The 16,837-nt window shown below is 38.4% G+C and overlaps 1 protein-coding gene across 1 annotated transcript in view; it reads right to left on the minus strand.

Moving 5' to 3' along the window:
• RPS6KA2 (ribosomal protein S6 kinase A2) overlaps positions 1 to 16,837 on the minus strand; it is a gene marked incomplete at its 5' end in the record, with an annotated part of 154,223 nt that overhangs the window by 85,340 nt on the left and 52,046 nt on the right. Inside the window, 2 exons of the mRNA XM_083857269.1 lie at positions 2,428 to 2,509; positions 7,067 to 7,183. Of these exons, the coding sequence (XP_083713395.1) occupies positions 2,428 to 2,509; positions 7,067 to 7,183 (199 nt within the window). The remainder of the gene's footprint in view (positions 1 to 2,427; positions 2,510 to 7,066; positions 7,184 to 16,837) is intronic.

Genomic DNA, 16,837 nt, shown 5'->3' on the forward strand with positions numbered 1-16,837 from the left:
TTTGACTTCTCCATTTGCATCCTTTGTAAATCTTTTTCACTCTAGAAAATTACTTCTATAACATTTAGGGCTATCTGGCCATTGTCAATGGAATTGGCATGGAGAGCTCTGAATTTTCTGCTCCATGTGGTACTTGTGCAGAGTGCAAGTCAGAAAGCAAAATCATTCAGAAATTTGTCTTACAGCATGCCTTTTGTCAGTAAATGCTGAATGCAGTGACATGTACCTGTAGCTTTGCTCCCATTGCTTGACAGGGTAATAAATACTTCAAATTGAGGTGACTTCCAGCCTTTTTGAGTGTAGGTAGTCAGCAATAATTCAGCACTCTCACTTAAAAGATGAAATTAAGCTGTCAGAAATACTATCTCTGTGCCAAAGGTTACATGGAAGCTTATTGACAGCAATCCTTGTTGCTTGTCTCACTCACCCTGTTGCCAATGGGGTTCTGTCTGTTTTTACACTTTGAGGTAAACAGCTGTCAATTTTTAACTTATTTGTAGAAGCTGGTGTGGACAAATTAGTTCCTGCCCCTGTGCTGGTTATCTTGAGATTAATGGGAAATCCAGAGCTAGCAGTCAGAGGAGTAAGTAGTCTGAATGGGAGAGAAATGCAATCCACCAAAATCACAAAGTAGCCCCAGTTTTTGGATCTTGTGACCCCACACTTAAGAAGACAATAAATAGCCTTTCTCTGCTATAAAGAACTGCCACAGATCTGCAAAGATGTTACTGTTTTTGACAGACTAGAAACTCAATGGAACACTCTGGGTACTTTAAAATTGCAACCTAAATTTTGACATATTTCCTGAAATACTGCTGCAATAAAGGCCTATTCTTTTACAGTGGAATCTAATGTTACATATTTCACCATCAAATATTAAGTAACGATAAAGTGTTTGAAGATGCAAAAAAACCCAGCCCTCCTTGCCAAAGCTCTTCTTGCTAAACACTCCTCAGAGGGAGGAAAAGAGGGAAATATCCAGTTTTTCCTTTTGGTAAAAAAACCTTTGTATTGTCAAAAGAAGCAGGAATGAGTTTCTGGTACATCCTGATGTCTGAGAGGTTACACAGACCTTACTCAGACATCATCAGAAGGTGATGTTCCCCAGTGGGGAAGACTCTGGCAGTTGAGTTCAGCTCAGTTTGGGCACGTGATGGTCCTGCTCCTGGTTAAGAAGTCAGAGAGTCACCCTGTCATACACGTGATGTACACGGGCCTGACCTATTACTTGGCATGTCTTATGTCCAGTACTGTGTAAGTGTTTATTTACACTGGGCTCTTCTGCTAGAACAAACATTCTCATCTAGACTCCAAACAAAAAGATAAGCACGCCAGCTTTGCTTCAAACTCATGTTTCCCCTGAAAAGGCTTTCTTAGGGGAAAGGACTGTCTCAATGCCTGGTGTGCCCACTCCCCATTTTAACCAGGACTCAGAAGAGGTGCTGGCTCTGCCTGGCAGTACCTGCAGTAGTTCTAGCTTGCAATTACTAGTAGCTTTATTTGTATTTTGGTTCCCCAAAGCAAGGCATGCTAAAAAAATCTGGATTTTTAAGTGGTCAGAACTATCTGGTCACTTCATGATTATTCTTCTCAATAGGACAGAAATTTAGACACCACACTGCATTGCACAAACCCACACTGTCCAAGACAAAGAAAAACATATGCTCCAGAAAAAATGAATGGTCTCCTCCTTATTTGCAAGAAGTGTCAAGCTTTTGAAGGAAAGATCAGAACAGTGATAGGTCAGGGAAATAAGGAGATGACTGCATCCTCCTTACTCTGTGGAGGAACAACCAGAAACGGCTTCAACTGAGACTGAACTCAGTCTCTTTGCTTTTCAGTTCTGGGCTTGACTACCAATTTCTTTTTTGCCACTCAGCAGGCAGAAGAGAATGACCAGCTTTAAACATCAGTCATTTGGCCCTAGCCTCCCACAGCCCCTGAGCTAGGAAACAGCATGATCTAAACGGTCTCAGAACAACTCCTCACACCTGAAAATACGTTCCCATGGTTTTTCAGGCACATAGTGAGAAGCACCAGCTAGGAAGGCCATTCTACTCAGTAGGAGGCAGGTTTTACTGCAGCAATATCCTTATTTACTTCACCAACAGAAAGATAGTGACACTTCAATACAAATTATTATATACCAAATAGAAGTCCTAAAAATAACACCAAGAAAATAAAGAAAGCATACAGCTGGGAAGCTGCAAACTTCTGTTTTCCTGTTCTCATACTGAATAGATAACGTATTTTTGTTTAAGTTCTTTTTAGAACATTCACCTACAATGAGGCAGAATTTTGGAGGATGGCAGAGACATATTTATGCATTCATATATTGCAAGGCAGCAACAATGTAAAAATAGCAAGACAAATAAATTACTACGTAGCACAGAAATAGAGACTGCAGCCACTGTCCCAAATTCTTACCTTTCAGAGTTGCCTTCTTAAGTACCTTCATAGCATAAAGCTGGCCTGCATCAGATCCTTTTATCTTCCTGACTAGAAATACCTGTAAAAAGCAAATGTTTTGTATAGATGAGTACTGAATTTCTTCTTACAAGACTTACTGCATTGGACAGGAGAACAGATACTATGGTCCAGGAAATCTAATGAAAATTACTAGCTGAAAGCATTTCATATCTATTTCGCCAGCAATTGGTTGAGCTAGCTCTGGAAACTTTCAGTTTTAAGCCTTTACCACCTCACAAAAGAATCATTTTCAACACTATTAATTGACCTCATATATCCAGTTAAAGATGGGCAAAAAGTTAGAATCAGTGTGCACATATCTCTTCATATTCTGACCAGCTTTACATGAAAAAAAAAAAAGATGTCTCATTTGTGTCTAGGAATGTGCAGTGTCTTAAAATTATTGCCATCAATTATATTAAAGGAAAAAATCAATTTGGTGCCATTCATGCTAAAAGTCATGATTAGCAACTTGCCTAAAATGCAGCTGAAGCAGAAAGTTCATACAGCTGAAAATCTCTTGTTATCATAAAAAGAGTTTCTCCTGTTATAGTCTATGCTCCATCTTCTGACAGTGTAAAACTATGCTGGTGACCTGAGCTGCTTTACTGGCTATCTTGCTCACTGGTCAGCATACAATGAGTACGGTCTTGTACTCTTTAGGTTTGGTGGGTTTGAACCTCAGGCTGAAACGTGGTAAACGGTGTGGAAAAAGAAGGACTCTCATGGGGGTAGCGACCAGGTTTATTCAACCCAGAGACCCACCTGAAGAATGAGCTCTGGGCTTCAGGTTACAGGTTATATACCAGGGGTGTCTCCCTGGCAAGGGAATACCTAGAACCAATCTCAGGGAAGAGGGGGAGTGACCAAGAACAGGAGACAATTGGCAGGACCATCCATGAATAGAAAGGGGAGTGAGGAACTTGATAACTTGCTGAATCACCCTGAAGCCTCACTAGAACTTTTTAGGCTTAGGGCGTGGTGACATTGATTGACAAGATCCATCACAGGGAAAGACCACAGGGGGTTTGGGGATGGGGGTGTAAGAACAAACCATTATAAAATGAATAACTGAATACACAGAACTTTGGAACCAAAAGTGCACACTGCAACGTAAAACTTTAATTAATATAAAATTTCTAGCTAAATTTTTGTTCTTTTCTTGTACTACATGCAAATATTTCTTATCTGCCCCTCAGTGCACCTGAGCACTGGAAGGGTAGTGAACAATGGCATCAGTGGCTCAGTTTGGTCTTTATAAGACTTTCAGTGTTTTAATAATTGGAAATAAAATAAACAACTCTTTTAGCTGGTTCCCAAGACACCCTCTGTCTGCTGAGATCAGAAGTGCCAGGCAACAGTGTGTCTAGTACCAGGCAACAGTGTCTCTTATTTTTAATTTCAGCACTTGTGCTACTGGACAGAAGCTGAAATAAAGCCAAATGTAGAAATAAAACTAAAATCTCACATTCATACAATCCCATATATTCATTAATATACAAATTAACAAAGGCTAGGTGAAATTATCTAACTAATGAATGTCTTTTTTGATTAAAAATTCCATGGCAATTGTATTATTAATTGCCTTTCTGGGAACCATGCAGCTTTATTAACTGTCGCCACCTAAAATATAAAAAGCAAAAAAATAAGGATGGAGGAAGTATGTTTCTAGTACAACTTTTGCAAGTTGAAAGACTCATCGTCCTAAAAAATCCTGACCTGTAAACAGACTAGATTTTCTCAAACTCATTTGATGAAAGGTTTGTGGGAAGGGAGAACAACCTTTATCAAGGAGGTACAGAAGCTGGGGGGGGGAAAAAAAAAGTAAATTCTCAATTCTCTCTGAACAAGTCCATCAGGACTCCTACATCTGACAGCATCACAGCCGCAACACTTCTACAACATGATCTGATAGGGTTTTGGTGGGACTCTTCTGCTCAAGATGTTTCCTGTGCACAGGAGATTTGCACAGTTCCTCAGGCTGCCCTGACCAGCTGAGCTGGGGCACACTTTGCTTGCTCCCAGCTCCTGCTTCCTACTCTGCTGAACATACAAATACCTCCAGTGCTCACATTTTTCAGGAAAAAAAAAATGAAATCTGGACGCAACAGGTACATGTAAGAATTTCTGAAGTGTTTTTTGTTGTCATTTGTGCTCCAGCATTAACAGGAAGTCAAGTAATTTAAAAGTTTACAGAGAAAAGTTGGGATATTTTTCTGTCCAGGTCAAGTAAAAAAATTAATTTTTGTATTACATTGAAAAGGAGGAGAAAGTCAAAAGCAAGATTTTCCAGACACTAGATTTCCAGCTGTATTATTATTAAAAAACAAACAAACAAACAAACAAACAAACAAACAACCCACCCAAAAAACCATTTATGGGCTTTTTACCCCAAAAACACCAAAAATCCAAACCTTAAAGATAATGGTTTTCAGCAGCACTGGACATAGAACAGCACAGCACACTGTATCTGCAGAAATACTGGGCTGCAGTTCTAGAAATATCTTGTCTGCCATATAATCTTGCAAAGCTTGTAATACTCACATTGCTGTAATAAGCAAAATTATCAATTTACATTACTAGTCACTAGTCAGCTGTTCACTGTAGCATGGGATAGGGCACTTGTCTGCCTCCCCTTCAAAAGGGATGAGTCAAGAACACTATGTTCTGTTTCAGAGCCCATCAAAATAACCACCAAACCAGACAGGAACAGAACAAATGAAAAAGCATTGTATTGCAAAATGATGTCATCTTTCTGATTATTCTTAAATGTAATGGTTTCATCATTCTTGAAACCACCAAGCAGCCCTGAAGTTGACAGGTTATATTAGCTGGACTATACTAGTTTGCCAGAATAGCATGTGCATGTGTCTGAGCATGACTTTGAATTTTACAGTTTGATATGTTTGCAAACACTTCAGGTTATTAACACCTGAACTAGCAAAACTCCCTTAGCTGGAGCAATTAGTTCATCGCCCAAAACCTGATATAAAAAGCTAAGCAAGTGCTCTGCATCTCAAGAGTGTTGGGGGCACTCCCTCTGACACCAAAGACATCTTCCCTAATCCTGCAAGAAATTATTTAGGCCTTGGGTGAGTAACTTGAAAATTTAATGGTTTGCATCCCCAAGGACACAGATTTGAACCATTAGCTCAAATACCAAGGTGATGAAAATGTAGGTGCTTGGGGATGGCATAAGACAGAGCAGACCTCCCTTTCCCATGTCTTTGCTGCTCCAGGGGATTTACTGATGTTTCTCACATAAAATATGGAAAGTGATTTGTAATTACATGCAACTCCAGATAGGTACATTGTCCACACACACTCTGATGCCCCAGAAATCAGACTTTCTTTTGGGAAGTGGTTGCAGAGACAAGGCATTTTGCTTATAAAATGCCTAAGGCTAGAAGGCCAATTCAAACAACACTGAAAATACGTCAATACAATACTGCCTATATATGAAAACTGACTATTCTACCTCTGTTACTTTATCAAAGATATTTCTTTCTGCTGTTGTTCTTCTTACACTGAGTCCCATAGTAAAGCTAATTTTGAGCTGTTTGCTTTTTCACATTCATTTAATATTTAAAACTTAAATACATTGTGCTCTGAAGAAATTCTTGAGTTTCAAGACTTGGTATTGAATGATAACTTTTCTAAATCTCTCATCTCGGGGAACCTCTAATAGATTTAATTATTGATATAATTCTAGAATAACCAGGAAGTTGATAAATACTCTCAATTTGGCTTCCATTAGGAATAAAGCTAAAGGTCCTGATTGGAAAATTTGTTTTTAAAACTCCACAGGATAATATACTTATAAGGACTTTGATGCCTAGTTTCAACTAGGTTCACAATTCCAAAGTTTTCAATGTCTTATTTAAATGTCTTATTTAAATCATACAAAGACTTTTAGGCTTTGAATTGACTCTTCTTCCTTTCTCTTCATCTTTCCTTCCTGTTTTCATTTCCAACCAACATGCCCTACTGAAGAACTATCTTTGGAATTAAGAAAATCCTTTGTCTTAAGATATTATTTCTCCACAAATTAGCTTGTGGTCGTACAGGCAGGGTTTGTTTTTTTTCCTCCATGCTCTTGCAATAATAATTTTTGTATTCTGTACTGGGGTTTAGTTCCAGGACCTTTCAAGGCCTCTGAGTGTGAACTAAACAGAAGTCTGAGACTCAGAGAAGTGCTTGAGGTTGCCCTCAGTGGGAATGGTGCAGCTAACCTCTTAAAGTCTTTTAATGCTCCTATTTACATCCTCTAACTAAGCAGCAATGACATACTCACCTCCCTGGTGGATAGGTCAGAATCCATAAATATTGTTTATCCCTGTTTATAAACAGTGATGCTTACTAACAATAACTTGTGCTCATTAGTCCAGAGTCATAGGTGCTGTTTCCTAAACTGGTTCATATGCAGGAATCCAGCTAAAAGACTGAAGTGTTACTAAAATGAAGACACAAGGGCTTTCCTTACCTGCCTTTACAACGTAATTTATATTTGGACAATGTCAGCAGTGTAAATGAACTCAGAGAAAGGACACAGTATTTTCAATGTTGTTCTGGGTGATTAGATGACAATAAAAATTACCTTTCCATATGAACCTTGTCCTAATACTTTCAACAGTTCAAACTGAGAAGGATCTGCTTTTTCAAAACCTTCCTTGACATGATGACTGATGTCTATTTCCTTCACGATGCCTTCTTCCTGCAAAGCAAGAAACAAAAAAAACAAAACCCCCAAATCAGAGCTGTTATCCTGAGGAAAACACATTGTTTATTCAAATCTCATCTTCTGTGATGCTACAGTTATGTAGCAAATTTTGAAAAGATAAACAAATGCTTGTCTAAATATTTCATCTGCCTGTTACCAGCTGGAGAGGGCAACTGTCAGGACATCCAGACCTGGTACTTCTGTTTATTGAGCCTCAAGATATGACTAGATAAAGACAGATTATACAAGCTGAGGCCAAAAATACACTGCAGAGCTTGCTGTGTCCATCAGAGACCCTGAGAGCAGAGTGGCATGTACTCAAATCTGCACTAGAGAGGCTCCATCACACTTCTCTCCACATACTTTCTCAGCTTCCCCTCAAATTATCATTCAAGTCAATCTTAAAAAGCTTCCTTAGTCTAAAGCAGCAATTCTTCTAATGAGTAGGCAACAAAGAAAAGACATTATTAAAAGAGTCTCTTCCTATTTACCTCAAAAATTGTAAAGTTACTACTGGTAACTATTTTAATAGAAAACAAATTAATGATTAGACGTAAAATGAGGTGGTAGTGAGAGAAGACTGACACACACTTGGTTGCTTGCAAGAATTAGTTTGATACACCCCAGATTTGTCCAGGTTCTTTTGTTAAAATCTTTCCTCTCTCAATAGATGCACATTCCTCAAAGACACCAGTTGGACCAGGACCTTCATCTTGCAAGCTGTGACATATGGCATTAGTTTCAGTTGTTTGTTTCATGTTATTTTGGCATGTTCATCTAAAAAGAGAGCAAGTGGGTCATGTGAGACCCAGAGGGACTACACAGAGTTTGCAGCAACCCAGAAAGTCACTGAGCTGAAAAGAAACCTGGAAGAAAGAACCTGCTTCTCAAGGACACAAAGATAAGGAAAGATAATAGACCCTTTTATTACTGTAGTGTTTTGTAAAATGACATTTGAGTTTTTTGGTTTGGTTCTTTCCCCCCCCCCAAACTACTTGTTTTAACTTCTTCACAACAAAAATACGGATTTTCAGTACAAACCTTTTTTTTCTTTTTATTCATCTCTCAGTTTGAAGGGACTTACTCATTTAGGAATAAGTTTGAATATTTCTGCACTCAGCAGAAATAATTGGAATCTCACAAACATTTTTACATGGACTTTTCCTGCAGTTCTCCTTTCTCCCTCCAAAAAATCCTTGTAAGACCCAGAAATATAATATTTATTTCCCACTCTTAAAAAATAATGTTGAGAAAATAGAAATAACATCCTAAAAATAAAAATGCATAAAACCCCCGAAACATTTGGCCAAAACACATTCTGTGCTAAATAATAATAAATTTGATTTTCTTCTCCTCCAGAAAATTGCTATCACCTTCTACTAGCTGTAATTTGTCAGATACATGGCTTGCATTACCCAGACTGCTTTCTATATTGTAGTTTCATTCCTCCTCTTCCATACCCTGTCTCTTTGCACTCACATACTTTGGAACAGTGGACCATATCCTTTTCTTGGTTTGGAAAGCTTCCTGTAATTCATTTAAGCTACCACAATCATGGAAAATTATCATCACCTCAGAGCAACTCCTTTTTTTGATTCCTACAGTTTAAGGTTTGCATGAAAAGAAATGCTTGAAACCAATGAACAATTTTCACAGAGAGGTTTAAAGGATTTCTAAGTACAGAACTGCCAAGATCTCTGTTCTCATTTTTCTGACTTTAATTGCTGTGTGAGATAGCGTAACTTTCTGATATTAAATATATAATTTTTTTCAATTATTTTGTACTCCAGACTGAACCATGAAGTCACTTTCAGCTACATTTGTAATTTAAATGATGAGTGAGTCTCAATTTGCCCATTCATATTACTCATCAAAGTCAAAGACCTACCACCCTAAGCATATTTCTCATTGTTTTACTAAATTTAATATAACCTCTTCAGGTTCATGAAACATGCTCAGTTCCAGGAATACACTGAAAGTATTAAAATGATGAAAATTCAGCTTTCTGGAAGGATGCTTAAAAATTTCTTGCACTCCCATATAATAGCATAAATAATTTATAACATGCAATAAAAACAATACTTTAATTATAAGCTTCTTTAATTAAAAGCCCAGAGGAAAAAAAAAAGAGTATTTACAGAAAATGGAACCAAATAAAAGGCCTAGCAACATTTACCAGAGAAGCACGGATTCTGAATATAGAACAAACACTCTTGATTTTGTGATTATCAAAATATAAAAAATATATTAGAAGAGGTTTCTAGGGGTCACCTAATCCAACACTCCTGCCCAAAGTATCAGTGACACTTGATCAGACCAACCAGCTGGTTTTTTGTCCACTGTGGTTTTCAATGGCTCAAAGGCTGAAGCTTGAGCCAGTTCCTACAAAAGATTATTCTCTCTCATTGTGCCCACAGTCCAGTCAAGCTGGCTGATCCACAAGCCCTTAGGAGGAAGCAGGATATTTTTCTAGGAAGGTAGGATTTCCTGTGGATTTCCTGTGGTTGCCTCGCTAGAAAGGGGCAGCAAAGCAGCACTGAAGAAAAAGCATGCCAGACAGCTGTTTTTTCACCAGTCATCACCACAGTGGTGTCACTTGTGAGCTGTCCAAGAGGTAGACAGTATTTTAGCTGGTATGACAAATCCACTTCCCCCTGGAGCAGAAAGCCAAACTGACAGTGCTTGAGACTGAAGACAGAAACAGCTCCCTAAAGGAAATAGATGCTGGTGTGTTTGCACACATGCACCCATTTGCCTTGAATGTATTTCTATAATCTTATTACTTACTGACTGCATAAATCACAGAATAACTTCTATTTGTCTGTTTCGCCTTTCTAGCAAAAAACCCCCAAAAAAACCAAAAAAAAACCACAACACCCACCAAAAAAACCTAGCACAAACCAAACAGTCTTATAGTCTTTATCTACATTCTTACTTACATGGGATTTTCTCATTTGAAGTCTTCCTGTATTATGCTAATATGGAATCTAGTGTAATTTTTCTCAGGTATTGATGATCAGAGTGAAACCCAAACTGTCCAAGCACAAGTATTGTGGGCAGGTCTCCCAACTATTTTGGTCAGGGTTGCATACTAGAAACTTCTCTAATACAGATTTATTTTTCACTGTCTCAGCAAGAGCACTGTATCTGCATCAGGAATTTGCATAACAACAATAAAACGGAGACATAAGAATCACAATACAGACAAAGCCTGCACACTGAAGATGCTGTTTTGATGGAAAGTATTTCAGTCAGGAAAAAGAAAAAAAGCCAACTTCAAAACTGGTTTTGATCAGTTGGTAGAATCAAAAGTGAATGTTCCACAGTTTGATCTTGCAACAGCTGTGCACACCAGCCCAGGCTCTTGCTGCCTGCTGACTTGTCCCGCAGTGCATTAGCAGGAATGCTTGACTTAATGAAGCTTAATCTTTTGTAAACTTCTCTAAACATTTATATTTGCGTAAAAAACATCATCCTGGGACAAAAGTGAGATGGATGTTCTTTGTAGCTTGAAGAACACACATGGTCAAGCAGGATAGACTAGAGGAGGGAGGGCAATAAATTGGAAGGATAAGAGGAATGGAGAGGATCAACACTGGTGTACAGGTATGGCTGTAAAGGGTAAGCTTCATTTTCCAACAAAAATACATGCACTTTCGACGTGCAAGTTTTAAAGTCTTTAGGCTTGCGTGCTTTAGGATCTGAGGTCAATGGAGAAATCAATGAAAATCTGGCAGAAGGAAATAAGAAATACTGATAACTCAGAAGATATTTTATTCTTGTTTGAGATAATAATTTTTTGTCTACAGCATATGCTCAGGATGCAGACTTTGTTACCAATCTTCCCATGTGGCAGTTTACCAACTAACATAAACCCAAATCACAATTATTTAACTACCAAGTATCATGGGCAACAAAAATAATATGATTCATTAAGAAAGCATGTGATAAACTAGCATGTGATGTGTTTAGAACTGTGATAAGGGAATAGTTAGGACAGGATGTGTGTGATAAAGATGAGGCCAGGTTTCTACCTCCGTTTCACAGTTTCTAATCTAGCTCAGGCCATAGGAGACTAATTTGTGTCACAAACATAATAGGCTATGCAAATGCTGCCTAGGACAGGAAATGAATTGCTGGCCTGTATACAGTTCTTTGAGGACAAGTATCTACATTGAAAAAGTATTAGAGCATTTTTATTAGACTCTTCCCAAGCCAGCCTCCAGCAGCTGGAGTAAAAGTTGAGAAAGAAATCTGCCATTTTAAATGGGTTTTAATCCAAATTCTGGCCCCTACTGTCATTTGGAAAGATGTAAACAGAGCAATAATACCATAAATGGCCTGGTTGGTTTTTTCTCTACTGTCAAATAAACATTTGTTTTAGCAACAATGATTTGGAATTACTGAGCTTTAAAGAAGCACGTGGAACTCACAGCGAATTCTCTGGACATTTTGCCAGGGCTGTGTTTGGTTTTCCAGCATAAGCTTACCTACTTTCTCAAAAGGTCATATGGAGTTAAATAATACATTACAATTTTAAGAGAGATTGGGATTTCTTTCCCAGCTTTTTGACAAAGGTAAATAGAATGTGTTATCTTGAATATTGAATTACAACAAGTACGTCATAACTTACTGGAAAACAAAAACTTTAAGACCAATTTCTGTGGAAATCAGCTGTTAAATTCAGCAGACCTTTTCCTAGAGAGGGTAACTATTAAGCTCTCTTTAAAATGCTTTAACATTTCTCTCCAGCTCCAATTTTTCATCCTACATTTTTAGTTTCTTCTCCCTAATACCCCTGTATGGTTGGGGTTCAGCTGAAGTCCAATAAACTTCATCATTGGGAAGAGATGAATCACAGAGAGCAAAGGCAATGGATATGGTCTGCTGGATAGATTAGTGAAGTCCATGAGGTGGAGGTTTGAGTATTTGGGAGATTTGGGTGAAATCTTTTGTGCTACAAGGCATCCTGTGTGTCTTTGATGAGTCACTTAAGGCTGAATCCAGTTAAATAAATGCAAGCAATTATAGCACAGGAGACAACGTTTTGAACTAAGTTTACTTTGCAGTCAATAGAGTGAAGCAGGGAATTCATAATTAAAAGAAATCAGATCCTTAAATCACATCCTAAAAAGTGCACATTTCTGTCTAATGATCATGAAGAAAGCCTACAATAACTTGCTGAGCTGGGCAGGCTTCTGCAGTTGCATGAAATGAATTCACATTTACCATTTGATTTTAGAACACAACTAGAAAAGTATTGTGGTCACATAATGCCATTACAAGAGAGATGTTTGCTGATAAATGCCATGAAACTTCTATTGAAATGGAAGAGTTTTCAAAAGAACTTATACACTTGAAACATCTAGACAATTAAAAAATACTCTAATGTGTTGGAAATAGTCCCTTTACCAGGATTTTGCAGCTCATTAGGTAAATTAGGCATTTTTTCTACTTCTTCCCTAACTTGAAAAATACGGATAGGTGCTCTTTGCTATCCTGTGGGAATGCCATGAGAATTAACATAGAAAAAAATTGAAATTCTCATACTGCAGTAATGGACAGACAAATTATCTGATATGTATTCAGTATACATGATATATCAGGCAGCCTAAAACTGAATTCTCCTTTAGCTCAGATTGAAAAATTCTGAAGTCCAGTGCTCTTTATCTGATGACTATACTGTCTTTACAGACCCAGTCCCTGACTAGGACAAATATATACAACACTATGGCTGCAAAGTTACATGAGGGGAACAATGTCCTATTCCAAGTGCAGATATGCACTAAGTACAGGGAGACACCAACTCTTGATCTAACTTTCAACCCTGGACATAAATCACTAGCCAGGGTAACTCTAACTTTTATGTTATTTCTTATGCAAACTGCAATAGTTTATGAGGAGTGGTGAGTAGAAAGAGTGCCTAACAAAATGTTAAAGCAAGGGGTTAAAAGCAAAAAAAAAAAAGGCAGAACCATCTGGTCACAAAAAAATTTGAACAGTTGGCCAGCCTTACTCATACAGCAGCTCTCTACAAATACTCTAATACATTTGTGAACTTTACCAAACAGTCTCAAAATGAGTCACACCATTAAAGGACAAAGAACTCAGCAATATTGCTCTTTCTCCAATAAATAAGAGCAGGAGCATTTTCACCAGCATCCTACTTGGCATGGCTTCCAGCTGTACCATCGGCCTTTACAACTCCAAAGAGCTGTAAGGTCCATTGCTGATTGTTTCTGCTGCTGAATAGGCAAAAGAAGAACACTTGCTGTTCATTCATCAAGGAACTAACACCCAGCGTGTCTGGAGCCAATGCATGGAAGAATACATGACTTTTAGAAGGGTAAGTATTCTTGTTTCCTTATGACGATTCTATGTCGCCACTAAAGAGGGTTATGAACAGGAACCTGAACAAGGTTACATGCAATGGCAGAGGCCAATAGACATGACTGTGTTGAAAAATAATCACATTATAACATAGCTCAAGGCTGGTTCTCAGGTCAGTATTGCTCCCTGTGCACTCTGGTCTGACTGACTCACAAACTCTCTGTAAATGCCCTTGGTGACTCCTGCCAGAGATCCTCCCAGGGATGCCTCCATCCACCACCACTGCAGCCACTCACCAGAGCTGCCTGGCACCCACTGGAGTGCATCAGCACCCATAGGAAAGCCCTAATGGGACAGTCCTAATGTGATGGCAACTTGTGCTCCGTGCATTTTCAGAATACAGGCAGCCCCCACACCCCTGTGCCCCAGCTTCCCATCCGTAAAATGCAGGTAAGACCACCTTCCTCTTTTGTGTGGTTAGCCACTGCACACTGGAAAGATACAAAATGCTCAGACACCATGGTATTAGGCTTGAAAAAGAAGGGAGACAGAAAAAAAGTCTGTATATGTTAAGGATACTATTCAAGAAATACAAATAGTTGCTAAATTACTCCAATTCCCTTATTGCTGTACTCAGCTGCTTCACAAACTAGAGGAAAAAAAAGGCACATGATGTTTTACTAGTGCATTTGAGTGTGAAATAAAAACTCCAGCTGCACTAGGAAGATAAACTGCTTAAGCAAAACATATTTTGAACCATTTCCTCACTGTTCCGTGATCCAAGTAAAACACTGCCCACCCCAGCAGTGTAAATGGCACCACAACACAGTAAGTAGAAAATACAAAGCCCTGGGGCATTTGCATGGTGATTTTAAAGAACTGAATCATTCTTAATATGCATACTAAAGGAAAAATACCAGGTTTCATCTTGAAATGTGAGGCAAAGTCGACAAAAGGCTGTAATAAGAGATAATCGCATTACTGAAGTGTTGGATTAGTCAGTTTAGGAAATATACCCGTCTGCTGTTTGCAAATCACTCGTAGGGTTTGGTAATTATCATTTTGTCTCCAAGAGGAATACTGACCCGCTTGCACATTTTGTGTCCTCCCATTAATTAAATCAAGCATCTGCTAAGGGTTCAACCAGCTTGTGCTTCACAAACTGGAGTCCTGCTGGCATTATGTTGGGGAAAAATGTGCTGTAATGAGGTTCATTATCTCAACGGCATTTTATGGGCAGAGTATTAATAGGGAAATGGACTAATGTGAGGTCATTATGGAATCAAAGCAAATACAAATCAGTTTTAATGCTACTGTTCACAACACGGAGCATCAGTACACTGAAGGAGAGAGGCTGAAGCAGCTGAATGGGGCAGAGAGAAGATGACAAAAAAGGAAATTCTGAGAGATATGACAAATTTAGCAACATGGACAGAGGAATAAGATTTGGAGGGCAGAGAGAAAAGGAGATGTCAAAAAGGACATAAGGACAATTGGCTTGTGCTTATGCCAATAGAGAATTAAACCAAGAGAAGAACTGCAAAATTAAATTACTTAAAATGCAAATTTTGCCCCTTTTATCCAGCAGCTTAATCCAATTTAAATACCTAACCATCCTCCTGGGATGAGGAGAAAGTATAGGCATGCATTTATGTACTGGGGTGATCTGATGGGGAAGCTGGTAAGCAGTCCTGGCACACTCAAAACTGCTCCCAAAACAAAGGGGGAAAGCATGATGGGGACCTGAAGTGCTTTGCTGAACAGCTGGTTAACAGCCTTGGGCATCCAGCCTTCTCCAGTAATTCAACTGGGCCTCCAAAACACAATATGAATGCAGTGGATCCAGACTCTGCTTATTTCTGTAGACTCCAGCTTCAATTTTTAATGTTATACAAAAACATAGAGATTAAAAAAAAATATTTAAAAGTTACACAAAGTACCTGACAATATCTCATCTTTTGCTAGCTCCAGTTTCATGGACAAATATTTAGCAAGGGATACTAAAACTTATCTCTTAAGCTGTATACTTTCATTATAACCATGGCTAAGACCCAGGTCATTATTTGCAGACGTTCATATTTCAGTGCCTAAGGATTGTTACCATGCACAAGTATCTCTTTAAACAGAGTTTCAGCAGTCTACTGAAAATCTGGCTCAGGAAAAGGCCCATGACATTTTGTGGTTTTTTAACTACTAAGAAACCTCTAGTTTAGGTTATGTCCCTCAAAGATTCACACAGCTGATCTCCAAGGAAGAAGCTGCTAAATAATTATCACACATCCTCTTTTCTGTGAAGGGAATAATTGTTTACAATTACTGTACTAAACAGAAGCATAAATTATGTACACACACTGACTGAAAAAAAATGTGTATTTTGAGAATGAGAATAAACAAAACACAAAAAAATCCACCTGGATGCAAAGAACACCTTTGCAACACCGTTTGGAAGACTCTTATTTCAAAGAGGTCAAACCATTGCACCAATCTATTTTGAAGAGATTTACAATGGATAATGTGATTTTGTAAAACAAAAGTTTGTGGGGGGGGGGGGTTTAAGTTGGTTTTCAGCTGACCAGGATCTTGACAAACTTATCACAACAGCTTCATAGCAGCAAAAATTCAGTCAAAGCTGATCCACAGTCTACTGAAGTCTACTGAAAATTATTCCCAGAGTAGGATTCATCCAAACATATGTCTGAACTCTGTTCAACAACCAAACTCTGTCTTAGTTACCTGTCTAAACTTCTGTAGAGAAAAAAAAAAAAAAAAAAAAAAAAAAAAAGGGAAGCTTTTAGGCTTCTCTTTCTTTTAGTCAACAGTAGGTCTCTAGTAGACTAAACCAGGACTTAGTAAGCTTGCCTCTTTCTGCTGACTGTAAAGCAAGTCTATGCTACTTAGTTCAGATTTCTATTAATTCTTCCTTCCCTCATTACTCAATTCTTCCTTTAGCATTAGATGGAGCATATGCACTTCACTAGGGACATACACTGCATTATAGTGGATATTTCCAGGCCAGCTTTTGATCCCACCTACCTTTTTCACTACGCATTTTCTACAATCTCCAGCAGAAAATGCATGATGCTGTCATTGTTACATTTTTCTGGCCTGATGTATACTTGCACAAAGTACTGCAATATATTTCTGCAGAGACATTCTTACCCTCTGTGGCTACTGCCATGATCTGACCACAAGTCAAGGAAATCAGGGCTCTGGGCAAGTGAAACTGGAAGCAAACCTACAACCCTGTCAGATATCATGCCAAACTTTTACACTGGGAGAAACTTTAACAGCTATGGGAAAAAACAGTTTCTTTGGTCT

The sequence above is a fragment of the Zosterops lateralis genome, assembly GCF_965231275.1.
Source record: "Zosterops lateralis genome assembly, chromosome: 3".
Taxonomy (NCBI): domain Eukaryota; kingdom Metazoa; phylum Chordata; class Aves; order Passeriformes; family Zosteropidae; genus Zosterops; species Zosterops lateralis.